This window comes from Eubalaena glacialis, chromosome 11 (assembly GCF_028564815.1).
Source record: "Eubalaena glacialis isolate mEubGla1 chromosome 11, mEubGla1.1.hap2.+ XY, whole genome shotgun sequence".
Classification (NCBI taxonomy): Eukaryota; Metazoa; Chordata; class Mammalia; order Artiodactyla; family Balaenidae; genus Eubalaena; species Eubalaena glacialis.
In genome coordinates this window covers 93877814-93905399 of record NC_083726.1, presented here as the reverse complement: position 1 = coordinate 93905399, position 27586 = coordinate 93877814, and the positions used below count along the sequence as shown (strand labels likewise).

At 37.7% G+C, this 27586-nt stretch overlaps 1 protein-coding gene across 1 annotated transcript in view; it reads left to right on the top strand.

Moving 5' to 3' along the window:
- BMAL2 (basic helix-loop-helix ARNT like 2) overlaps positions 1-27123 on the top strand; it is a 101618-nt gene extending 74495 nt beyond the window's left edge. Inside the window, exons 8-15 of the mRNA XM_061206553.1 lie at positions 15759-15999; positions 16481-16587; positions 16744-16894; positions 18323-18381; positions 19932-20040; positions 22828-22906; positions 24659-24767; positions 26757-27123. Coding sequence (XP_061062536.1) covers positions 15759-15999; positions 16481-16587; positions 16744-16894; positions 18323-18381; positions 19932-20040; positions 22828-22906; positions 24659-24767; positions 26757-26893 — 992 coding nt within the window. The 3' untranslated portion in view covers positions 26894-27123. The remainder of the gene's footprint in view (positions 1-15758; positions 16000-16480; positions 16588-16743; positions 16895-18322; positions 18382-19931; positions 20041-22827; positions 22907-24658; positions 24768-26756) is intronic.
- Positions 27124-27586: the final 463 nt, after the last annotated feature.

Genomic DNA, 27586 nt, shown 5'->3' with positions numbered 1-27586 from the left:
GTAATAACGCTGTAAAGTTATCACAATGATATGCAAATAATGCAGAGTATACACTATGATTTCAATTACTATAATAACAACTATAGAAAAAATTCTAAAAGGAAGTAATTCTAAATAGTAATATTAGTTGGTGAAATTTGGCTATACTTCAATTAAAAAAGATAAAAGTGAAACCATGAAGATGTATTGTCAGAACTTCACTCGTTTTTTTAATGATATGAGTGACTTTGCTGAAATAGTAGTTTTTTAATCCTGGAAGATTATTTACTCAATTTTTTGGTGCTATTCACTATATAACAACTATAGACACAATGCACCTTTAAGTTAAATCTTCATTATTAACATTTTGTCCATTGCTTTAATAGGCAGGAAAAAAACCAATAAATCAAACCCCAATTTGTAGCTTTGCCAATTTCTGTGGTGTAAATCGTCACAGTTTGGCTAATTTCAAGCTACCAGCATGGGGTCATTGGAGTAGGGAAGGGATGTACAACAACACACCATTACATGGTATCATGGTGAAAAAGAATTTTTTTCAATAAATGTTTATTAAGTACACACTATGGGCCAAACCCTGTTCTATACTCTAGGGCCAGAGCAGCGAACAAAACAAAAACCTTGCTGAGTGATTAGTGCTATAAAGATAAAGAAAATAGAATAAGACATTAGATTTAGAGCCAGATCTCAAATCACTGTTTCACAATGTGTTAAAACATGGTTTTAAACGATAATAAGGCATAATTAATCATATTGATGCATTAAATAATATGTATTATAATTTTTAAAGAACAGAAAAGTTTTACCACTAATAAAATTTGTTCCTAAAACCTTGTTTTTCCTCTTTTTCTCTTGTATTTAAAATTTTAGTTTTGTGTTGATAATACACATAATATATTAGTACAAAAGTAGATGTATATAATATATACACATGAAGGGTGCTTACAGTTTTTTTATAGCATGCAAAATAATGTTTGAAGACCATTGCTTTAGAGATTAGAGAAGTAATAGATGAGTCACAGGATACCCCTAGGAACATCTCTGTACTTTTAGTAGACCCCTCACCTGATAGTGAGAAAGACTGTTTTCATGTTATATGAGGTCCAGTGGGAGCTAAGTGACCATTGCCATCGCCGCAGTAACTTATGACATACTAAATCAGACACCCTGGGTCTGCCCCCCTTAGGACTTCATATTAAAACCACAGGAAGGTCAAGACATGTAGACCAGCTAGGAGAACCTCACAGAAACATTTCAAAAGATCTGTCCCCGAATAAGGAATACTACAGGATGATCAGTGGAGTTATGAAAGATTTAAGAGGACAGCTTGGTGATGTGCTTCTCCACCATAATGAAGGTTTAATCCTGAATTGACAAGTGCCCAGTATGGAAGAAAAGATTGGTGCCTGTCAAGCCTGTGGCCCTGGAGGCTTCCCAGACTCAGATCTCCAAAACAGGATGCCAACAGCAGCACCAGGGCATCCTGCTGGAAGGAATGGAGAATGCAAGCCCATTGGCAGATCCTGGACCATTAAAGCACAGGCAACACCTCTTTCCAGGAATTCTTCCCTGACACCCTCCCCTTGCTGGTTGGCTTGAGTCCCCAGTACCTGCTTTTGCTAATCCATTAATAATCCTGAGCATCTCTTATATCACGGCCCTTTCCACACTGTATCGAAATTATTATTTTTTTTTTGTTTGCCTCCCACACTAAACTGAGAGCTTCATTTTCTCTTTCCATGATGCCTGGCACACAGTAGGCACTGAAACATTTACTGAAGGCATAAGTGACCATCCTCTTGCCCTTTGTTCCTGATTCACTGCCCACATCATTGCTCTTCAGTCTACAAGAACAATTAAGAATCCAGTGAATTAGTCTACATTATAGTGTTTTTCTTTCACCAAAGAAGCAATTTAAACACATTTTCAGATTTTTTTCCCCCAAGACATTTTGAGCAAATACCATGGACTGAATTATGTCCCCTAAAATCCATATGTTGAAGTCCAGTGTGGTAGTATTTGGAGATGGGACCTTTGGGAGATAATTACGTTTAGGTGAGGTCATGAGGGTGAGGCCCTCCTTCTAAGAGGAGACCCCAGAGAGTTTGCTGTCTGTGAGCACACAGCGAGATGGTAGCTGTCTGCGAGCTAGGATGAGAGTCCCCACCAGAGCTCAGCTATGCTGCCCCCCTGATCTCGGAGCTCCAGCCTCCAGAACTGTGAGGAAATAAACTTCTGTTATTTAAGCCACTCAGCCTGTAGTGCTTTGTTATGCGGGCCCCAGCTGACTAGGATGGGAAACAGCTTGGATCATTTTTCTCTACCAGAATTCCAATAAGTAAATCTGAAAAGGCTCTGCAGTGGAAACCAAAGGAATCTTGGCCTTGCTGAAAATAAATGTATGTTTATTAAGTTGGCATTTTACAGTTTGTCTTGAAATACGTAACTACGAGTCACAAATCGGTGGTAGGACTCTACCTTGTCTAGGCTCAGCCTTTCTTTTACCTTAGAGTTTTCATTTCATTTTTTGTCAAATTCTAGGACAGCACATGACTGAATATATACAGTCAGTCACTAATAATAATCTTAGAGGTATAATGCTTTCTGTGTCTGGCCTTTTAACCCTTTGTAAAGATACCAAAAGGAAAGTGAGATATCTTCTGTGAAACTACATGGTACTGTGATAGCATTCCAAAGCAGTCTTGTAAATACTGAATCTTAAGCAAAAACACATGTGTATAGTCATAGGTTAAAAAAAAAAAATCCAAGCAGCATTCTTGAAGAATGTAATAATCAAACTTTAGTCCTTCCATGTGGTTTCTAAAAGGATTGTTTTTTAAATTATAAGTTTTAGAGATGTATAAGAGAGGCAGGGAAAGTTTATTTCCTTTGAAATAAATATTGATAATCCTACTGGGAAAATACAGATATTTCAAGAATATCTGGTAAATGGTCAATTGGAGCTAATTTATAGTTGAATTCCGTGATGCATTAAAGAAACTGAAATATCTTTAAGTCCCTCCATTGTTCCAGGTTCTTATACTAGGCCCTGCTTCACAATAGCCGTGTTGGTGGACAGGCTTTAGGACAGAGTGAATAGAGCCTGGGCTCTGAATTCAATAAAGTTCTAATGTCAGGTCTGCTGCTTAACAACTGTGCGACGTTAGGCAAGTTCCTCTCAATATATGGAAAATGGGTGGGTGGACTGAATTGTGTTTCCCCTAAATCCACATGTAGAAGGCCTTATTCCCAATGTGACTGTATTTGGAGACAGGGCCTTTAAAGAGGTAATAAAGGCTAAGGGAGGTCATAAGAGTGGGGCCCTAATCCGGTGTGACTGGTGTCCTCATAAGAGGAGGAGAAGACACCAGGGGTGCATACACGCAGAGGAGGCCACCTGAGGATGCAGTGAGAGAGGCCTCAGGAGAAACCAAGCCTTCCAACACCTTGATCATGGACCTCTAGCCCCCAGAACTTTGAGAAAATAAATTTCTATTGTTTAAGCCACCAGTCTGTGGTATTTTGTATAGCAGCCCGAGCAGACTGATACAATGGCTCGACTAATAGCACCTCACGGGAGTGTGGTTAGGATTACATGTAGCTAAGGCAGTGCTTGGCTCCTAGTAAGCGCTCACTATGTGTAAGCTGTTATTTGTGGCTCAGAAAGAAGAGAAGGAAAATAAAAGAGCAAGAAAGAGAATCCGTATGTATTTAAAATCTGTATGCCAAGCACTTTGCATAAGTACCTAATTTAATTTTCATAACAATCCTGTACAAACCATCCCAGTCTTGCAAATGAGAAAAACCAGAAGCCGAAAAAAGGTTCTGTAACTTGTCTGAAGTCACATAGAAAGTGGCAGAATCAGGAATCTGGCTTTAAAATCTGTCTTCTTTCCACTATGCCATGCCGCCTATTAGAGTAGCTTCCTAGATGCCAAAGGTTATTAATGGGAGAGATCCATTCTAGATGATTTCTGCAGCAGACACACAGCAAGGGGGTCGGCTCCTGTTGTGGGAATGTACCCCCGCCCACACACAGATGCTCATCCCCACGCCAAGCTGGGCCACACAGATGCCTGCAGTTAGAGCCAACTATGTTTTCAAAGAGGACTTTTTAATCTGCTCAAGTACTTGACCAGGTATTCACTTAATACTCCAAAGCTCTGTGCCAAAGGCATGAGGTCGATTTGGCCTAAGAGGTGATGAGGGCTTGTGTTAACCATCAGCGGGGCCAGTCCCCGCAGTGGAAGAGATGGAAGTTGGGGAGCAGTGTATGTAGACAGACGTATAGACAGATGCCTGGGCCCCGATGAGGTAACCGCAGAATGGAACCCTGATTGGCCACATGGATGGCTTCCCACTCATGAGACAGTTTTTTGTTTTTGTTTTTTAATTTATTTTATTTATTTATTTATGGCTGTGTTGGGTCTTCGTTTCTATGCGAGGGCTTTCTCCAGTTGCGGCAAGCGGGGGCCACTCTTCATCGCGGTGCGCGGGCCTCTCACCATCGCGGCCTCTCCCGTTGTGGAGCACAGGCTCCAGACGCACAGGCTCAGCAACTGTGGCTCACGGGCCCAGTTGCTCCGCGGCATGTGGGATCTTCCCAGACCAGGGCTCGAACCCGTGTCCCCTGCATTGGCAGGCGGATTCTCAACCACTGTGCCACCAGGGAAGCCCCATGAGACAGTTTTGTATTTTACTTTAACCAAAGGCAGTGTCTGTCAAGTGAAATGATTATCTTTTGCATAGAGTTGCTACTACATTGTTTTTTCCAATAATAATTAGCCAATGGAATTCACTATGTTTTAAGACCACTCCCTATTAATGAAGAAAGCCTGTAGTTAGTAAAGGTGTTTTTCTTCCCTTTTACCAGGACGTGCCAGTTCCATTTAAAATTTTAAATTATTGCTTAAGACTATATTTTAGAGCAGTTTTAGGTTTACAACAAAATCGAGAGAGAGGGGCTTCCCTGGTGGCGCAGTGGTTGAGAGTCTGCCTGCCAATGCAGGGGACACGGGTTCGAGCCCTGGTCTGGGAAGATCCCACATGCCGCGGAGCAACTGGGCCCGTGAGCCATAATTACTGAGCCTGCGCGTCTGGAGCCTGTGCTCCACAACAAGAGAGGCCGCGACAGTGAGAGGCCCGCGCACGGCGATGAAGAGTGTTCCCCGCTTGCCACAACTAGAGAAAGCCCTCGCACAGAAACGAAGACCCAACACAGCCATAAATAAATAAATAAAATTAAATTAAAAATGCAAAACCTTAAAAAAAAAAAAATCAGGAGAGAGGTACAGAGATTTCCCATGTACCCCTTGCCCTCACACATGTATAGCTTCCCCCATTATCAACATCTCCCACCCAGAATGCCATATATATTTTTTAAAACAAGGATAAAACCTACATTGACACATCACAATCACCCAAAGTCCATTAGTTTACCTTAGGGTTCACTCTTGGTGTTGTACATTCTGTGGGTTTGGACAAATGTATAATTACATACATTCATCGTTATATCATCATACAGAGTATTTTCACTGCCCTAAAAATCCTTTGTGCTCTGTCTATTCATCTCTCCCCGAAACTAGCCGTGGCAATCACTTATTTTTTGTTTCCTACTTTTGCCTTCGTTATATTTAAATTTAAAAGAAGAGAGACTAGAAAGCAGCCCTTTTAATGCTAATTGAAAATAAATTTAAAGGGCTTCCCTGGTGATGCAGTGGTTAAGGCTCTGCACTCCCAATGCAGGGGGCCTAGGTTCGATCTGTGGTCAAGGAACTAGATCCCACACACATGCCGCAACTAAGTTCACATGCTACAACTAAAGAGCCGGCGAGCCGCAACTAAGGAGCCCTCCTTCCACAACTAAGGAGCCCACATGCCGCAACTAAGGAGCCTGCCAGCCACAGCTAAGACCCAGCACAACCAAAAAAAATAAAAATTAAGATTTATGGAAAGACCATTTCTCAAGATTGGCTATGAGTTGCTCAAGTGGGGCTTCATTATATTATTCTCTGTGATTTTGTGAATATTTGAGATTTTCCATAATAAAAAGTTTTTTAACAACATGATTGGCATTAAAAACATTATTTCTACCATGATTCTAACATAAATGCCATGGATTCAAATTTTGAAACAGCTTTTAAAATGGGGTTAAGATTGTTCATGTATCTCCACTTGTGAAATCAAACGCTGATAAGGATGGATGATTGTTACCAAATATCTTAGGTATTTCTTAAATTTATCTTGGTAAGATAATCAGTAATCCATGGGCTTCTTGTGCAACAAGATGTGGCATCCTGTCATGCCCCTTGGCTTCCAGAGTCCAATACTCGTGACTCTCTGCTTGACCTCTTTCTCTGGTCCTTAGAGACAGTTCTGCCTCTACCAGCAAGGGGCGGACCTCCAGTGCTGGGGAGTCAGTGCTCCCCAGAGGGTCCCTCATCACTGACTGAGGGGAGCTGATGGATAAATATTCTTGCTCTCTTCTCCTTGAGGCCGTTCAAGCTGCATAACTGTGGTTCTTGTTCTACATTTTTTTCCCAGAATGCCCCAATAGGTTAAGCTTTAGTTTCCCAAAGTGGGGACTTGTTGAAAAATGTATCTATTATTAGCTTCTCTGTCTTCCCTGTCTCACTTCCCTGCCAGAGTTCCCTGGGAGCACCTCTCAAATACACTTCTTATACGCAAATCCTTGTCTCAGGATCAGCGTCTGTGAGAATTCAAACTAAGCCAGCAAGATACCAAGTTGAGAGACCCAGCCGGCAAATTGTGGAAGAAAAATTTCATAAAGGATTTTGAAGATACCCTGTGGATTAAGGCAGTGTTTGGGTTGTTTTTGTTTGTTTTTCTCTTTTTAAAATCATGGAGTCAATTGCACATGAATCTACCCTGTGGAGCTGATTGTAAATAATTAGTTTGTGAGGATTGAGGCCCATGACCCCAGTATTTAGGTAAAAGTCTAAAGAATTCTTGGGATGAGAGGATTTTCTTTTTTTGAATTTTTGATTTTTATTTTATTTATTTTTTTATACAGCAGGTTCTTATTAGTCATCAATTTTATCCACATCAGTGTATATATGTCAATCCCAATCTCCCAATTCTTCACACCACCACCCCCACCCCCCTGCCGCTTTCCCCCCTTGGTGTCCATACGTTTGTTCTCTACATCTGTGTCTCTATTTCTGCCCTGCAAACCAGTTCATCTGTACCATTTTTCTAGGTTCCACATATATGCGTTAATATATGATATTTGTTTTTCTCTTTCTGACTTACTTCACTCTGTATGACAGTCTCTAGATCCATCCATGCCTCAACAAATGACCCAATTTCATTCCTTTTTATGGCTGAGTAATATTCCATTGTATATATGTACCACAACTTCTTTATCCATTTGTCTGTCGATGGGCATTTAGGTTGCTTCCATGTCCTGGCTATTGTAAATAGTGCAGCAATGAACATTGGGGTGCATGTGTCTTTTTGAATTATGATTTTCTCTGGGTATATGCCCAGTAGTGGGATTGCTGGGTCATATGGTAATTCTATCTTTACTTTTTTAAAGAACCTCCATACTGTTCTCCATAGTGGCTGTATCAGTTTACATTCCCACCAACAGTGCAAGAGGGTTCCCTTTTCTCCACACCCTCTCCAGTATTTGTTGTTTGTAGATTTTCTGATGATGCCCATTCTAACTGGTGAGAGGTGATACCTCATTGTAGTTTTGATTTGCATTTCTCTAATAATTAGTGATGTTGAGCAGCTTTTCATGTGCCTGTGGTCCATCTGTATGTCTTCTTTGGAGAAATGTCTATTTAGCTCTTCTGCCCATTTTTGCATTGGGTTGTTTGTTTTTTTAATATTGAGCTGCATGAGCTGTTTATATATTTTGGAGATTAATCCTTTGTCCATTGATTCGTTTGCAAATATTTTCTCCCATTCTGAGGGTTGTCTTTTCATCTTGTTTATGGTTTCCTTTGCTGTGCAAAAGCTTTGAAGTTTCATTAGGTCCCATTTGTTTATTTTTGTTTGTATTTCCATTACTCTAGGAGGTGGATCAAAAAAGATCTTGCTGTGATTTATGTCAAAGAGTGTTCTTCCTACATTTTCCTCTAAGAGTTATATAGTGTCCAGTCTTACATTTAGGTCTTTAATCCATTTTGAGTTTACTTTTCTGTATGGTGTTAGGGAGTGTTCTAATTTCATTCTTTTACATGTAGCTGTCCAGTTTTCCCAGCACCACTTATTGAAGAGACTGTCTTTTCTCCATTGTATATCTTTGCCTCCTTCGTCATAGATTAGTTGACCATAGGTGCATGGGTTTATCTCTGGGCTTTCTATCTCGTTCCATTGATCTATGTTTCTGTTTTTGTGCCAGTACCATATTGTCTTGATTACTGTAGCTTTGTAGTATAGTCTGAAGTCAGGGAGTCTGATTCCTCCAGCTCCGTTTTTTTTTTCCCTTAAGACTGCTTTGGCTATTCGGGGTCTTTTGTGTCTCCATACAAATTTTAAGATGATTTGTTCTAGTTCTGTAAAAAATGCCATTGGTAATTTGATAGGGATTGCATTGAATCTGTAGATTGCTTTGGGTAGTATAGTCATTTTCACGATATTGATTCTTCCAATCCAAGAACATGTTATATCTCTCCATCTGTTGGTATCATCTTTAATTTCTTTCATCAGTGACTTATGGCTTTCTGCATACAAGTCTTTTGTCCCCTAGGTAGGTTTATTCCTAGGTATTTTATTCTTTTTGTTGCAATGGTAAATGGGAGTGTTTCCATAATTTCTCTTTCAGATTTTTCATCATTAGTGTATAGGAATGCAAGAGATTTCTGTGCATTAATTTTGTATCCTGCAACTTTTCCAAATTCATTGATTAGCTCTAGTAGTTTTCTGGTGGCATTTTTAGGATTCTCTATGTATAGTATCATGTCACCTGCAAACAGTGACAGCGTTACTTCTTTTTTTCCAATTTGTATTCCTTTTATTTCTTTTTCTTCTCTGATTGCCGTGGCTAGGACTTCCAAAACTATGTTGAATAATAGCGGTGAGAGTGGACATCCTTGACTTGTTCCTGATCTTAGAGGAAATGCTTTCAGTTTTTCACCATTGAGAATGATGTTTGCTGTGGGTTTGTCATGTATGGCCTTTATTATGTTGAGGTAGGTTCCCTCTATGCCCACTTTCAGGAGGGTTTTTGTCATAAATGGGTGTTGAATTTTGTCAAAAGGTTTTTCTGCATCTGTTGAGATGATCATATGGTTTTTATTCTTCAATTTGTTAATATGGTGTATCACATTGATTGATTTGCGTATATTGAAGAATCCTTGCATCCCTGGGATAAATCCACTTGATCATGGTGTATGATCCTTTTAATGTGTTGTTGGATTCTGTTTGCTAGTATTTTGTTGAGGATTTTTGCATCTATATTCATCAGTGATATTGGTCTGTAATTTTCTTTTTCTGTAGTATCTTTGTCTGGTTTTGGTATCAGGGTGATGGTGGCCTCATAGAATTAGTTTGGGAGTGTTCCTTCCTCTGCAATTTTTTGGAAGAGTTTGAGAAGGATGGGTGTTAGCTCTTCTCTAAATGTTTGATAGAATTCACCTGTGAAGCCATCTGGTCCTGGACTTTTGTTTGTTGGAAGATTTTTAATCACATTTTCAATTTCATTACTTGTGATTGGTCTGTTCATATTTTCCTTTTCTTCCTGGTTCAGTCTTGGAAGGTTATACCTTTCTAAGAATTTGTCCATTTCTTCCAGGTTGTCCATTTTGTTGACATAGAGTTGCTTGTAGTAGTCTCTTAGGATGCTTTGTATTTCTGCGGTGTCTGTTGTAACTTCTCCTTTTTCATTTCTAATTTTATTGATTTGAGTCCTCTCCCTCTTTTTCTTGATGAGTCTGACTAATGGTTTATGAATTTTGTTTATCTTCTCAAACAACCAGCTTTTAGTTTTATTGATCTTTGCTATTGTTTTCTTTGTTTCTATTTCATTTATTTCTGCTCTGATCTTTATGATTTCTTCTGCTAACTTTGGGTTTTGTTTGTTTTTCGTTCTCTTGTTCCTTTAGATGTAAGGTTAGATTGTGTATTTGAGATTTTTCTTGTTTCTAGACGTAGGCTTGTATAGCTATAAACTTCCCTCTTAGAACTGCTTTTGCCGTATCCCATAGGTTTTGGATTGTCGTGTTTTCATTGTCATTTGTCTCTAGGTATCTTTTGATTTCCTCTTTGATTTCTTCAGTGATCTCTTGGTTATTTAGTAACGTATTGTTTAGCCTCCATGTGTGTGTGTTTTTTACGTTTTTTCCCCTGTAATTCATTTCTAATCTCATAGCACTGTGGTCAGAAAAGATGCTTGATATGATTTCAATTTTCTTAAATTTACTGAGGCTTGATTTGTGACCCAAGATGTGATCTATCCTGGAGAATGTTCCATCAGCACTTGAGAAGAAAGTGTAATCTGCTGTTTTTGGATGGAATGTCCTATAAATACCAATTGAATCTGTCTGGTCTATTGTGTCATTTAAAGCTTCTGTTTCCTTATTTATTTTCATTTTGGATGATCTGTCCATTGGTGTAAGTGAGGTGTTAAAGTCCCCTACTATTATTGTGTTACTGTTGATTTCCTCTTTTATAGCTGTTAGCAGTTGCCTTATGTATTGAGGTGCTCCTATGTTGGGTGCATATATATTTATAATTGTTATATCTTCTTCTTGGATTGATCCCTTGATCATTATGTAGTGTCCTTCCTTGTCTCTTGTAGCATTCTTTATTTTAAAGTCTATTTTATCTGATATGAGTATTGCTACTCCAGCTCTCTTTTGATTTCCATTTGCATGGAATATCTTTTTCCATGCCCTCACTTTCAGTCTGAATGTGTCCCTAGGTCTGAAGTGGGTCTCTTGTAGACAGCATATATATGGGTCTTGTTTTTTTATCCATTCAGCAAGTCTGTGTCTTTTGGTTGGAGCATTTAATCCATTCACGTTTAAGGTAATTATCGATATGTATGTTCCTATGACCATTTTCTTAATTGTTTTGGCTTTGTTTTTGTAGGTCCTTTTCTTCTCTTGTGTTTCCCACTTAGGGAAGTTCCTTTAGCATTTGTTTTAGAGCTGGTTTGGTGGTGCTGAATTCTCTTAGCTTTTGCTTGTCTGTAAAGCTTTTGATTTCTCCAGTGAATCTGAATGAGATTCTTGCTGGGTAGAGTAATCTTGTTTGTAGGTTCTTCCCTCTCGTCACTTTAAGTATATCATGCCACTCCCTTCTGGCTTGTAGAGTTTCTGCTGAGAAATCAGCTGTTAACCTTATGGGAGTTCCCTTGTATGTTATTTGTCATTTTTCCCTTGCTGCTTTCAATAATTTTTCTTTTTCTTTAATTTTTGCCAATTTGATTACTGTGTCGTGGCGTGTTTCTCCTTGCATTTATCCTGTATGGGACTCGCTGCGCTTCCTGGACTTGGGTGGCTATTTCCTTTCCCATGTTAGGGAAGTTTTCGACTATAATCTCTTCAAATATTTCCTCGGGTCCTTTCTCTCTCTCTTCTCCTTCTTGGACCCCTATAATGCGAATGTTGTTGCGTTTAATGTTGTCCCAGAGGTCTCTTAGGCTGTCTTCATTTCTTTTCATTCTTTTTTCTTTATTCTGTTCGGCAGCAGTGAATTCCACCATTCTGTCTTCCAGGTCACTTATCCATTCTTCTGCCTCAGTTATTCTGCTATTGACTCCTTCTAGTGTATTTTTCATTTCACTTATTGTATTGTTCATCTCTGTTTGTTTGTTCTTTAATTCTTCTAGGTCTTTGTTAAACATTTCTTTTTTTTTAATTATTATTACAAATTTATTTTATTTATTTATTTTTGGCTGCGTTGGGTCTTCGTTGCTGTGCATGGGCTTTCTCTAGTTGCATTGAGCTGGGCTATTCTTAATTGCGGCGTGCAGGCTTCTCATTGCGGTGGCTTCTCTTGTTGTGGAGCACGGGCTCTAGGCACGCGGGCTTCAGTAGTTGCAGCACGTGGGCTCAGTAGTTGTGGCTTCAGGCTCTAGAGCGCAGGCTCAGTAGTTGTGGCACACAGGCTTAGGTGCTCCGCGGCATGTGGGATCTTCCCGGACCAGGGCTCGAACCTGTGTCCCCTGCCTTGGCAGGTGGATTCTTAACCACTGCGCCACCAGGGAAGCCCCTAAACATTTCTTACATCTTCTTGATCTTTGCCTCCATTCTTTTTCTGAGGTCCTGGATCATGTTCACTATCATTATTCTGAATTGTTTTTCTGGAAGGTTGCCTATCTCCACTTCATTTAGTTGTTTTTCTGGTGTTTTATCTTGTTCCTTCATGTGGTACATAGCCCTCTGCCTTTTCATCTTGTCTGTCTTTCTGTGAATGTGGTTTTTGTTCCACAGGCTGCAGGACTGTAGTTCTTCTTGCTTCTGCCGTCTGCCCTCTGGTGGATGAGGCTATCTAAGAGGCTTGTGCAAGTTTCCTGATGGGAGGGACTGGTGGTGGGTAGAGCTGGCTGTTGCTCTGGTGGGCAGAGCTCAGTTAAACTTTAATCCGCTTGACTGCTGATGGGTGGGGCTGGGTTCCCTCCCTGCTGGTTGTTTGGCCTGAGGCAACCCAATACTGGAGCCTACCCGGGCTCTTTGGTGGGGCTAATGGCGGACTCTGGGAGGGCTCACACCAAGGAGTACTTCCCAGAACTTCTGCTGCCAGTCTCCTTGTCCTCACCGTGAGACACAGCCACCCCCCGCCTCTGCAGGAGACCCTCCAACACTAGCAGGATAGGTCTGGTTCAGCCTCCTCTCGGGTCACTGCTCCTTCCCCTGGGTCCCGATGCACACACTACTTTGTGTGCGCCCTCCAAGAGTGGAGTCTCTGTTTCCCCCAGTCCTGTCGAAGTCCTGCCATCAAATCCCGCTAGCCTTCAAAGTCTGATTCTCTGGGAATTCCTCCTCCTGTTGCCGGACCCCCAGGTTGGGGAGCCTGACGTGGGGCTCAGAACCTTCACTCCAGTGGATGGACTTCTGTGGTATAAGTGTTCTCCTGCTTGTGAGTCACCCACCCAGCAGTTATGGGATTTGATTTTATTGTGATTGCTCCCCTCCTACCATCTCACTGTGGCTTCTCCTTTGTCTTTGGATGTGGGGTATCTTTTTTGGTGAGTTCCAGTGTCTTCCTGTCGATGATTGTTCAGCAGTTAGTTGTGATTCTGGTGTTCTCACAAGAGGGAGTGAGCACACGTCCTTCTACTCCGCCATCTTGAAGCAATCCCCAGGAGGATTTTTTAATAGGATTTTTTTAAACTTTAAATAATTGATTAAATGGGTCAAATTCCATCAGTGGATGGAATTACACAATCCCAGCTAGAAATTTGCCAACTGAATAAATGTTCAAGGTGAGAATTGAGGGACAGATTGAGTTGGAAATTGTTAGTAACCCTGTTGTTAGAGAGGAATTAAAGAGGCTAAGTTCTGTGTGATGAGATTCCATATATAAATGTAAAACATTTTTCAGTCTATATTTTCCGTTGAGTAGGATATTTTTAGTCAGTATCATTTGTAAATTTGCAAGCATCATCAGAAATGCCAAACTCAGTTTATAAGCCTTTTTTAAAGTTAATTTATTTTTTTATTGAAGTAACTTTTGTTTATAACATTATATAAGTTTCATGTGTACAACATTATATTTCTACTTCTGTATACCCTGTAGTATGCTCACCACCAAAAGTTTAGTTTCCATCCATCACCATATGGTTGATTCCCCTTTACTCATTTTGCCCTCCCCTCTACCCCCACTCTCCTTCTCCCGTACCCCTCTGGTGACAACCACTCTGTTCTCTGTATCTGTGTGTTTGTTTTTGTTTGGTTTGGTTTGTTCATTTATTTTGTTTTTTGTTTGTTTGTTTTTTATATTCTAAATATAAGTGAAATCACACAGTATTTGTCTTTCTCCGTCTGACGTATGTCACTCAGCATAATATACTCAGGGTCCACCCGTGTTGTCACAGATGTACGCCTTTTTATTTTTGACTGCCATCTAATTTTGTTAATACAAATGAAAACCTTGTATTACACTTATCCCAATTTTTAATTCCTTTAAGATATCTTGGATGTTGGGTGAGGTGAAAGCAAGAGCCCAGGTTTCTCATTTAACTACCTGGGTTGATTGTGGTGTCATTAAGCAGGATACGGAATAAGTGATAACGGTTTGGTTTGGGGTTGGAAGAGATAACGACATGTAATTTAAGGCATCTGTGGGCCGTGGAGGGGATGATGTCTGTTGGGTGTTGAATGCAAGGTTCTATGCGGGGCTTACAAGAGCTAAACTATCTGTTCCCTGCTTTATTCTGCCACTTCCCCATCACAGATTATGCTTCAGCCGCTTCTGACTGCTCGCTCTTGACTGTGTTTGCACTGGCTGTTCCCTCTGACTGGAACACCTTTTTGTAGTCCTCCCCCTCCATCACTCAGGCAACTCCTGTTTGAACACCTTCTATGACAGGCACTCACTACCATCAAATAGCACCACAGTAGCGGTTCACAGAGGGAGTTCTGGAGCCAGCCTGTCTGGATGTAAACCCTCAGCTCCACCCTTCCCTGCTGTGACCCTGGCAGTAACTCTCAGTTTCCTGAGATAATGGGGATGATATTAGAACCTCTCATAGGACTATTAAGAAGAATAAATGAATTATTCATTTAGAGAACTTAAAACAGAGCTTGGCACATAAAGTGTTCTTTACACCTTTGCTATTACTATTAGTTGCTATCTTATAAGACAGCCCATACCATCTTCCATTAAAAAAAAAATTTTGTTTTTAAAGATTTGTAATAACAGTCTTAGCAAAAGGTGCCGACTTAAAACAATGACTGTTCTGGTCTTTTCTAAATCTTATCACAAGCAACTGTTTGAAGTAATTTTTATCAGCTTTCCCACCCCCTTTTTAACCTTTAAGTTACTTTTTTGTAGATTGCCATAATCTGTATACTGCCTATCTTTTATACTGTCATTGTTTTCTTAAGCATTTCCTGTTATTTGAATATATGGATTATTTTCAATTTTTTATTTTTCTGGTTGGATCTGTTTGATGAGCTTTTTCTTATGAGTTAATTGCTTAAGATTTTTTTGAAAAGTGAAATTTGAGTCAAATTTTAGTTTTATACATTTTATTATAAATTTCTCTAAATGTTCTCTGAAATGTCTCTATAATCTATTATAATCATATGTATCTATTAGCCATTATAAGTGCTTACATAAGAAATTTATGAATATATCCATGTATCCTTTAAATTTATGAATATAAATTATAATATACCAAAATTTAATAAGCTGAAAACAATACTTCTGTAGCTGAGAGCAAGGGAGCATGAAGTTTAACTTTTTCTAACACATAAAGTACTGTAATTTAAAAAATTAACTTGGAAATAACAAAATAACTATAGACCTATTTAAACCGAAATTAAAACAATCATTTTGATGTAGTACGTATAGTTTAGTTCTTGAGAAAAATAACCCATTAGGAATGAAGTTGTTAAGTAAACACGATTGATGATTTCTTTTTAATGCAATCCTATTCCCTTTTCATATTTAGCATATTTAAAGACTATTTCATAGCACAATTATAACTATTATAAATGTCAGTGTAACAAATTTAAGAATTCATAATGGTTCAAATGCTTTTTAAATTTTTATCTTTTTTTTTTTAGTTTTATTGTGATATAGTTGACAAATGCTTTTTGTTTTTTAAACCTTTGAATTAGATCATAGAAAATTCTGTACTATCCACTGCACTGGTTACTTGAGAAACTGGCCTCCAAATATTGTTGGAATGGAAGAAGAAACGGACAATAAGAAAGACAGTAGTAATTTTACCTGCCTTGTTGCCATTGGAAGATTACATCCATATATTGTCCCACAGAACAGTGGAGAGATTAAAGTGAAACCAACTGAATTTATTACCCGTTTTGCAGTGAATGGACAATTTGTCTATGTTGATCAAAGGTAAACATTTATGTGCCATAATGATTAGAGTTAAATGGGATATTTAAGGCTACTAAAGATGTGGCTTAGTAGCATGGCTGGATTTTTTTTTAAGGCTTTAGAACAGGAAATAAAGTTTAAATGAAATAAGGATATGGATATATCAGTAAATTTGTTCAAGCCAAATTGTAAACTTGAAATATTTCTTAGTCAATGGTGCAGAAACTGGGCATGGTCTATGGCCACAATTTTATTGGTGAATGGTAGGAATAGCATACCCTGGATTGGGTAGGTGGCCTCTGGAGTAGCCTGGTGCCTGGGTGTCCATTCTGCTTTGCAGCTCTAATCTGGGTCTAGGGCAACCAAAGGAGCCCAGTGAAGCAAATGGGTTACTCATCCACCCGGTCTACTTCTCTACTATCCTGACCATGTATGAACCAACAGTATTCTGGAAGGGGATGCATTCACCAATTCTGAACTTTATTTTTAATTTTAAAACCAGGGCAACAGCAATTTTAGGATATCTGCCTCAGGAACTTTTGGGAACTTCTTGTTATGAATATTTTCATCAAGATGACCATAGTAATTTGACTGACAAGCACAAAGCAGGTATGCATTGAGTGGGATCGTCTTTTGGTACTTTTTAATTACAACTTCAACTCTTAATTTTTCATTCCTGTGAAATCTGAACCTTGAATTAATCCTTAAGGGATTGATTTATATAGTGGTAGACTGTTATGCTGATTATTATCTTTTCTTGTTAAGTTCTGCAGAGTAAAGAGAAAATATTTACAGATTCATACAAATTCAGAGCAAAAGATGGCTCTTTCGTAACTTTAAAAAGCCAGTGGTTTAGTTTCACAAATCCTTGGACCAAAGAACTGGAATATATTGTGTCTGTCAACACTTTAGTTTTGTAAGTAATTTTTTATGTTGTTAAGACCTTTATATTGATTTCAAATGAGTATCTTTGCTTCCCTCTTTTTCATCTTGCTAAATCATTAAAACTGTTTGATCCTCTGGCTTTATAACTTGAGTGTAATGCCATTTGCAGCAACATAGATGGACCTAGAGATTATCCTACTAAGTGGAGTAAGTCAGACAGAGAAAGACAAATATCATATGATATCACTTATATGTAGAATCTAAAGAATGATACAAGTGAATTTATTTACACAACAGAAATAGACTCACATAGAAAACAAACTTATGGTTGCCAAAGAGGAAGGGGGGTATAAATCGAGAATTGGGGATTAACAGATACACAGTATTATATATAAAATAGATAAGCAACAGGGACCTACTATATAGCACAGAGAACTATATTCAATATCTTGTAATAACCTATAGTGGAAAAGAAACTGAAAAAGAATATGTGTGTATATATATATATGTATATGTATATTAATCACTTTGCTGTACCCCTGAATCATTGTAAATCAACTATACTTCAATTTCAGAAAAACCCTGTGTGATCCTCTGGCTTTGGAACTTGAGTATATATTTTGAGTAATTCATTCACTGTTCATTGGCATTAGTTATCAGAATTAAGCTAAAAGTTTGCTCTTTTATAAAAAATTCCTTTTGGCTTAGTATAAAATATGACAGTAAATGCATTTATTCAGGCCATTGTTTCGTACCCTTCATGGCCTTGCTTTGTCCTTCCAAAAAGCTATGTGGATGTGGCTTTAAACTGTTTAAAATGGTAAGAAACTGTTTTGCCCTCCACATCATTTTTGCATGTCCATCTTCTGAGCCTTGGGAGCACATATGCTTGTATAGGAGTACTTGGCTGAGGGATAAGCAGAAATCTAGCCCGTTCACTGCCTTCCAAGCCCTGGTCTATGGCTGTGTCAGCCTGAAGGAAGAGCCAGCTTTTCCTGATTTGCTCAATATGCTAGCATGGCCTTGTTCTAAGTATTATTTTTCTATGTTTCTCTTTAAAATTGCTATAAGGTTTTATCAAACCAATTCTATTTCCTTATGTACAATATTTAGTTTAAAAAAAGAGCCCCCCAATTCTTAGTACCTCCAGCAGGTACTAATTACCCATCCCAATAATTCTATTATTCATCCCAATAATTCTTGTCTCTTTATCATTAGAATATGAGCTGAGAGTTCGTATCTTTGGAAACATGTACATTACAGGGTAATGTGACATCTGGCAAAAGCCCTGGTACTTAGCACATCAATACCTCTGTCTCTGGTGGTGACATTAACAATATGTATATAAAACACAAATAGGTCAAGAACTGATAATTCAAATACACAGAGCTTAATGTAGTTGCTTTAACATTTTCCTTCACCTTAAAAAAAAATCACCTATGGTGTTTCTTAATTCTAGGGGACATAGTGATACTGGAGAAACATCATTGCTTCCTTGCAGCTCTCAATCATCAGAAGGTAAGCTTAGTTTTAGGTGATGGAGACTTATTACTAAGACTGTTATTATTAAGTTACCATCTTTTTCTGTCTTGGAGAGGGAAAAATTTCAAGGTGAAAAGATTTCAGTGGGTTGAGTTATCCTCCTCAGAATTCCCACAGTACTTTGGTCACACTTCTGTTATAATCTTACATTGTATTGCAATTATTCGTTCACTCAACTGGCTCACCGCTAGACTGTGAGTTCTTCAAGAGTAGGAATGGTGTTTTACTCATTATCATCCCCAGCAGCTGGCATAGTTCCTTATACATTAAGGCACTCAAATATCTGTTGGTCAAATTAATGAAAAGCACTAAGGAGGAGTTATCTTAGTTCTTTTTTTTTTTTTTTTTTAAAGATTTTTTTGATGTGGACCATTTTTAAATTTATTTATTTATTTATTTATGGCTGTGTTGGGTCTTTGATTCTGTGCGAGGGCTTTCTCTAGTTGTGGCAAGCGGGGGCCACTCTTCGTTGCGGTGCGCGGGCCTCTCACTATCGCGGCCTCTCTTGTTGCGGAGCACAGGCTCCAGACGCGCAGGCTCAGTAGTTGTGGCTCACAGGCCCAGTTGCTCCGCAGCACGTGGGATCCTCCCAGACGAGGGCTCGAACCCGTGTCCCCTGCATTGGCAGGCAGACTCTCAACAACTGCGCCACCAGGGAAGCCCTATCTTAGTTCTTTACCACAGGAATATTTTAATATATTATTTGTGTAAAGAAAAATTAAAATATTAGGAAATATTTAAAATAAAGTAGTATTCAGCCATAAAAAAGAATGAAATATTGCAATTTGCAGGAACATGGATAGACATAGAGATGATTATACTAAGTGAAGTAAGTCACTTCAGAGAAAGGCAAATATTGTGTGATATCACTTACATGTGGAATCTGAAAAAGTAATACAAATGAACTTATTTACAAAACAGAAACAGACTCACAGACATAGAAAACAAACTTATGGTTACCAAAGGGGAAACGGGGGAGAGAGGGATAAATTAGGAATATGGGATTAACAGATATACACTACTATATATAAAATAAACAATAGGGATTTCCCATATAGCACAGGGAACTATATTCAATATCTTGTAATGACCTATAATGGAAGAGAATCTGAAAAAGAATATATATACATACATATATATAACTGAATCATTTTGCTGTATACATGAAACTAACAATATTATAAATCAACTGTACTTCAAAAAAAGAACAAAAGTGGTATTGCTCTGGCTTTAGTGTGGAGGTTAAAGTGGGAAGGAACTGTATGTACTCAAAGGTTACAGGTCATGATTGAACCCTCAATGACTTTCCACATATTTGATTCACATCACTCTTCATAAGCATTTTAAACCATCATGAATTATGTTTGTAATGTAAGCATGAATATTTCTAACATTTTAGGATGCAGCTGGTTTATTACTTTTAAAAAGGGAAATAGGAAATATATTTGAATTGAAAGAAAGATATTGACCAAAGTTATATATTTTTTAAAGCCCTCTATTGAATCTTTCCTTCCGTTATTATTTAGGATCCTCTAGACAGTCTTGCAATAGTGTGCCTGGAATGTCTACGGGAACGGTACTTGGTGCTGGTAGTATCGGAACAGATATTGCAAGTGAACTTCTGGACTTAGAAAGGTAATGTTTTATTGCTGCAAATACTTTCACAAGTAAAATTATTATCATATTTACAAAACCAATATTAAAAAATCAATAGGTTTCCTGTATGCAAACAATAACCAGTTCAATAACATAATGGAAGAGATCACCTTTACAGTAGCAACATAGTTTGGAAAGTCCTTTCTAAACATCACACAAAATCCAGAGTTCATTAAGAAAAAAATGGATAAATTTAATTTTATAAAAACTCAAAACTTAAACATAACTATAACCATTATAATTAGCAAGGTTAAAAGACAAATTATACACAGAAAATGTACTTCATATGATAAAATGCACTCATTATCTTAATACATGAAGAAATTTGTAGTATAAAGAATAAAGTTATTGAATTTTATATTAAACTTTGTATAATTTTATATATATTAAACTTTATATGTAGAATAAAGAATAAAGTTATTAAAGGAGTTATTTAAATAACTCAATAACAAAAAATTTAGAGAATGGACATAAATAGAAAATAAAAGTGCAAATGGCCAAGAAACTTTAAAAATTGCTCAACCCCACTCACAGTTAAAATTATATATATACAAAATTAAACGATAATGACATACCTTTTCTCATTTAGGAGATTGTCAAAGATTTGAAAGTTTGGTAATACTAGCGAGAGTCTGAGGAAACAGTCCCTCTTAAACTGTCCATGGGAATATAAACTAGTGCAAGCTCTTTGAAGCACAATTTGACTACACCCATCAAAAATATAAGTGTATATGATCTTAGACTCAGCATCTCTACCCCAGGAGCAAATATTCTTACACAACTGCGCAGAGACCCATGAACAAGACTGTTTCTTGCTGCACTGTTTAAGTAGTGATTTAAATATTTAAATCTTTACCATAACCATAACTTATTATGGTATATCCATACAATGGCATACTCTGCAACAGTTAAATATTAGGTAGCTCTATTTATGCTAATATGGCAAGAGCTTTATCTGTTTAATAGAAAAAAGCACAGGAATAGAACAAAAAAATAGCATGCATAATAACTCACTTGTATAAGAAAAAAGAAAGATATGTGTGGATATATGTGAATGTGTGTATATACAGGCCCATAATTGCTCATCTAAAACCCTTTAGACCAGATAGGTTTTGAACTCAGAATTTTTCTGGATTTTAGAAAGGCAATGTTTTGGAATTCAATTTTTTTTAAGAGATATGTGTAATACCCCCAGAGAACAGTTATATCATAGACAGCACCCCATAATCAATTAAATCGGTATTTCTGCAGTGAGAAGTATTTACAGATTAAATGGTGAAATGTCTGGGAGGAGAGGGGAAGTATGAGTTCAGGTTAAGTACATTTAACAAGATTAGGAAAGAATAATTATTGAAGCTGTTTGGTGGGTATATGAGATTTCATTATATTGTCTATTTTTATATCTAAGTTTTCCATAATAAAAGCTTAAAATGTATTTCTGGAGTGAACTGTAAATACTTGTACTAAGTAGGACAAAGTTCGACCAAAACATTACCCTGAGTGGGGTTAGAATCCAACTTCCTTTGCATGTGGATATTCAGTTTTCTCACAGCATTTACTGAAAAGACTGTCCCTTCCCCAACTGAATGGTGTTGGCACCCTTGTTGAAAATCATTTGACTGTATATGCTGGAAGGGCTTCGTAAGGAAAGTGAAAATTGAGCCAAAGTTGCTAGCTGGGTGCAGCTGCAGGGCGCAGTGGGGAGAGCATTTATATATGGAGGCACCTCAGCCAATGTATGGACGTGATCGGGAGAAAGCATGGTGGTTTCAGCAAACATCAAGGAGATTCACTGAGAGAAGAGTCAGGTTGCTGAGCAACTCAGTTTTAACTTGGTTAAAGGGACTTTTAACTAAGGTGAAGTCAAGTAGTGGAGGGACTTAAATAGCAAGTTTCTGCCCAGTGACTAATACGAAGAAAGCCATATTTCAGAAGATTAATCTGGTAGTGATGTGCATGTGGGGGCAGACAGTTTTCATCTTTAAACAAAGGCTAATTGAGCAGATGGTGATTTTAAACCATGAACCACAGATGGGAAGCCAGCCAAGCGATATACATTACATTGTGAAAAATCTCTAAGACATGTCACTGATCTTTTCATCTGTGTTTCCTACCTAATTCATTTCATTCTTCTGTTTTAATTTCTCCCTCTATACTTTCTTGTCATTTGCCTTCTTGGGAATACAAAAGGACATAAAGTTATGTTTATACCATTATGTTTCACATAATTGAGCATTTAGTAATATATTATATGACACTGTCAGTTTTACATATTAAGTGTTGAAGAGATTTATGATCAAAGCGTATGATTACGTTTTTGTCTTTATGTGTTTCATTGATTTTGGACCTGGGGATGACCTATTATAATAAAAATACGACGCATTTTCCACTTTAAAAAAAAGGTTGCAGGATGTTAGGAAATCTTTCTTTATTCTTAGTTCTGCTTTTCAGTATCCTGATAAGGAACTGAATGCCTATTTTGAACCACGTTGTTATTCCATTACTTTGCCACGTGCTGTATTAAGACAGGTAACATGATTTACTTAAGAGCTTTCACCTCAAAGTTTGTTTCTATTTACTATAGTGTTTTCAGCACTGCATAGTCAAAAACACTGAACGAGTCAGTCTGATAATGAAAACTGTCGTGATATTCAGTCTTATGTTCCTCCCTGTATTTTTATCAGTAGATTATATATTCAGAGGAGAAAATTTTCTAAAATATATATAAATAGACACATAAAATGTTTTATGTGTCACTTTTTGAAGGTTACAGTCTTCTTCATCCCTTGATGATTCAAGCCCAACAGATTTATTGAAAGATACTCACACTATAAACTGCAGGAATGTAAGTACCATTGTAAGTGATAATATTCGTGAAATAAATGAACAATAACATTGCTCCTTGTTGATTATTTCTTTTGAGAAAAGAGGCCATCCTGTAAAAAATGAACCCTTTCTACTTAGCTCAGAGTTTTTAAGAGGCAATGTAGAATAGTGGTTAAGAGTGAAGTGGCTTGGGACCATACTATCTGGGTCCAAGTTGTGATTCAGACACTTACTGCTGGGTAACCTCCTGCATGTTATTTAAACTGTGCACCTCAACTTCCTCATTTGTAAAAAAGGGATTAATAATAGCACCAGTCTCTTGGAGTGGTGTGTGAATTAAATGATTTAATACACAAAGAAACAAAAACTTCACAGTGCCTGGGACACAATGTGTGCTCAATAAATGGTAGCTATTATTGTTATTATTATTTTTTTAATATTTATTTATTTATTTATGGCTGTGTTGGGTCTTCGTTTCTGTGCGAGGGCTTTCTCCAGTTGTGGCGAGCGGGGGCCACTCTTCATCGCGGTGCGCGGGCCTCTCACTATCGCGGCCTCTCGTTGCGGAGCACAGGCTCCAGACGCGCAGGCTCAGTAATTGTGGCTCACGGGCCCAGCTGCTCCGCGGCATGTGGGATCTTCCCAGACCAGGGCTCGAACCCCTGTTCCCTGCATTGGCAGGCAGACTCTCAACCACTGCGCCACCAGGGAAGCCCCTGTTATTGTTATTTTAATAGATTTGATTCCGCAGATTAAATATACTCCTTAGGGTCTGGAAAGATGTTTAAATAATATAAGTTACAAATTAAGTACTACCTACTATTTAATTCAATTGAACAAATACTAGCTATTTGAAGTGCATTGTTGCATATACAAAAATGACTGAACATAGTGCTGAAAATGTGGAAGACCCATATACAATTCTGATGTATCCCAGACAACAAAAGGCTCTAAAGTAGGTATATAAACTAAGTGGTATAAGAATATAGGAGAAAAGAGAAATTAAATCTGACCAGGGACAAAAGGGAACTTGAAAAGATCTTTTTATATTAATATAGGCTTTTGATCTAGTATTTGCCAGTTTTACTCATACATTTAGCAAATGTTTATTGGGTACCCATTTTGTGCCAGACAATATGCCAGAAACAGGGATTTAAGTCCTTGTAACACACAAGAATCTCCAAGTAGTGTACGTTATGTAGGCATTCTATGGCAAAGTTCATCAACTGAATAAGACAATATAGGTAAATGATTTCTTCTTTTGATGAGCTACATGAACATTAGATTGTTTGGCCTGTGACTATTTAACAGTATGATAACATTTTGGTAAAAGTCTCTGGTTTAATCCATTCCCTACTCCAAAGCAGTATTTCCCGTTGTAGTTTCATATGAGATACTGTTTTATCATCATTTTAAAAAAACTGAAATAGCTTTTCATTTTTAATCGAAAACTTTTCCTTATGTATGTAATTCAGTTACGGTTATGAATAATGCGGGGGCTTTGAAGTCAGGTGGACTTGGGTTAGAATCATGCCTCCAACACTTTGGGCAAGCTATTAGACTCTTTTGGCCTCAGATGCCTGACCTCACGACATGTGTAACCTGAAACGAGATGATGCTTGTGGAGTACTTAGCACAGAATACGAAGTGTGAGCTGCCACGTTGTTGATGGCAGTGGTGGCATTGCCAGAATGCCCACATCTGAAAACTGCTAAGAGGTCTTTATTTCATTCAAATAGGAAACTTTCTATTTATTATTCTTTCTTTACAGATGTCAGATAAGGAGCTGACTACACTAAGTCCTTCTGAAATAGGGGAGCTACAGGCTACAAAGCAAAACCAAAGTGCTGCTACTCCCCAGAGTCACGAACCACTCCTTGGTAAGTTTTCTTTGGCAACTGCCTGCCATTTTGGTTTTCCAAGAACTCTTTCTTAATCACTCTATTTTCAGGCTTAGGAAATTGCTAGAGATGCAAACAACTTTAAGATTTTTCCCAAAACTACAATGAGGTATCACCTCACATCGGTCAGAATGGTCATCATCAAAAAGTCTACAAATAATAAATGCAGGAGAGGGTGGGGAGAAAAGGGAACCCTCCTACACTGTTGGTGGGAATGTAAATCGGTGCAGCCACTATGGCAAACAGTACGGAGGTTCCTTAACACACTAAAAATAGAGCTACCATATGATCCAGCAATCCCACTCCTGGACATATATTTGGAGAAGACTAATTCAGAAAGATACTTGCACCCCAATGTGCATAGCAGCACTATTTACAATAGCCAAGACATAGAAGCAACCTAAATGTCCACTGACAGATGAATGGATAAAGAAGATGTGGTTTATATACACAATGGAATATTACTCACCCATAAAAAAGAATGAAATAATGCCATTTGCAGCAACATGGATGGACCTAGAGATTATCATACTGAGTAAAGTAAGTCAGACAGAGAAAGGCAAATATCATATGATAGCACTTATATGTGGAATCTAAAAAAATGATACAAATGAACTTATTTACAAAACAGAGATAGACTCACAGACATGGAAAACAAACGTATGGTTACAAAAGGGGAAAAGGCGGGGAGGGATAAATTAGGAGTTTGGGATTAGCAGATACAAACTACTATATATACAATAGATGAACAACAAGGTCCTACTGTATAGCACAGGGAACTATATTCAATATATTGTAATAAACTATAATGGAAAAGAATCTGAAAAAGAATACATATATATTTTATATATAATGATTCAGTTTTATACATATAAAACATATATGTATAAAACTGAATCACTTTGCTGTATACCAGAAACTAACACATTGTAACATACTTTTTATACTTCAATAAAAATAACTAAGAGTTTTTCATTCAAAATCATAAATACAGTAATCATGCTGTTAATTTTTAAGTGTACGCTACTTAATGGACCTGTCATTGAAAATTTGATTATCCACTGAATCAGTTATGGGTATTATTAAAACACACAATTTCAATAAAACTAAAGCTCTTGTATTTAGGGGAAAATGTCCATTCTCAAGAAAAAGAATTTTTAAAGATACCAATCGTAAAATGTTTAAGATGTATTCATTTTAACTATGTTTATGCAAAGTCCAAATGAAGAAAATTGAAATGACACAATTTTATACCCCCCCATAACTGATTCTGATCTCCTGAAAATGTATGTTAAAGAGAATCAAAGGACTTGAAGGAACCTGGACATCAGCTTCACACAGAGCCACATATTAATCATCTCAAATTCTACTGTACTTTGAAAGATACCTAGAAAACTTCGATTAATCTGTAGCTGTGTTTTAACCCTGAATTTCTAGAACCTCTTCCTTATCTCTGATTTAAATCTCATTTCCATGGTTCCTCATTTCCTTTCTCAATCAAAAATCTGGGGACCCCCCCCCACTTTTATAAGAGTCTTTCAAATTTTGGGGAAGATGCTTTTGTCTCAGCCTTCTCATTTTGGGGTTAAACAAGCAGAGTATTTTCACAAGGCAGATTAAAGTTAAATTTCTCCTTCAAGGCTCTATATACACACATGACTAAACCCCAACCCCTAGCTTCCAACTGTCTGGGAGTCTGTACCTCTTAGCTTTTATTTTCTATTAGAAAGCTCGTAGACTAGCTCACTTATGTGCATCAAATGAGTGAAGCTCAATTTATCTGACAGCAGATTGTTATAAAAATAGGCGACCCATTTAAAAATGTATCAGGCTTCTGCAATTTAAGACGTATACTTTGCTTTCAATAATACATTGTATGGTATCCTAGCCTTGCTTTGCCATTTTTGATGATAACTCATTTTTTAACCTCCAAATGTACTTACATAAGCCTGTATCTTAATTCAATAGGAGAAGGTGCCCAGCTGGATTTTGATGCCCTCTGTGACAATGACGACACAGCCATGGCTGCCTTCATGAATTACTTAGAAGCAGAGGGGGGACTGGGAGACCCTGGGGACTTCAGTGACATCCACTGGACACTCTAGCATTTGATTTTTAACTCAACATGAGAAACGTTTTGAAGCATTCCGCTTACAAAAGACTATATATTCTTCTGTACTGTACTGATACTGTTTTTATCTTTTATTCCTATTCATGGTTGACCAGTTTTTATAGATTTGCTCCCGACTTTCACAGGGGTGTAGGGAAATGTGATGTTTCCCTTCAAATTCTCAAAATTTTCTATAGACCGCTTTACTCATTGACATAGCTTAAAACCCACTAGTTGCTATATTTTTGCTAAAGTCTTTCTAACCAAGAATACCACATGTATCTTGTTTTGGTTTTGTTTTTATTTTTTGATGCAGTTGTTCTGAGTTTGGGGAATTCAATGTGTTGACATCTTCCTTGTATCTGAGCTTCATTTATAATTGATTTATAATAGAAGATTTGTGTAATCTGGAACATTTCCATTCCTTGTGTATTTCCTTAATTGAGGATAGGGCTTATCCACTTTAAGAAAATGATGAGTCCTTGAACATTTAAAGGGACAGTGCAATTTGTGGTGGTAATCACAATGAATACTGTATCCAGTCTTTGTAGACTTGGGCAAGCACAGAGCCACGATAGTTATGCTCAGCGAGCACTTTGAGATGGATTTTAAGTGAGATGATTTCTTATTTAAAACTCAGAAAAGAAAAAAAAAAAAGCTGAGAGAGTTTCAGCTTTGCTTACAGAAA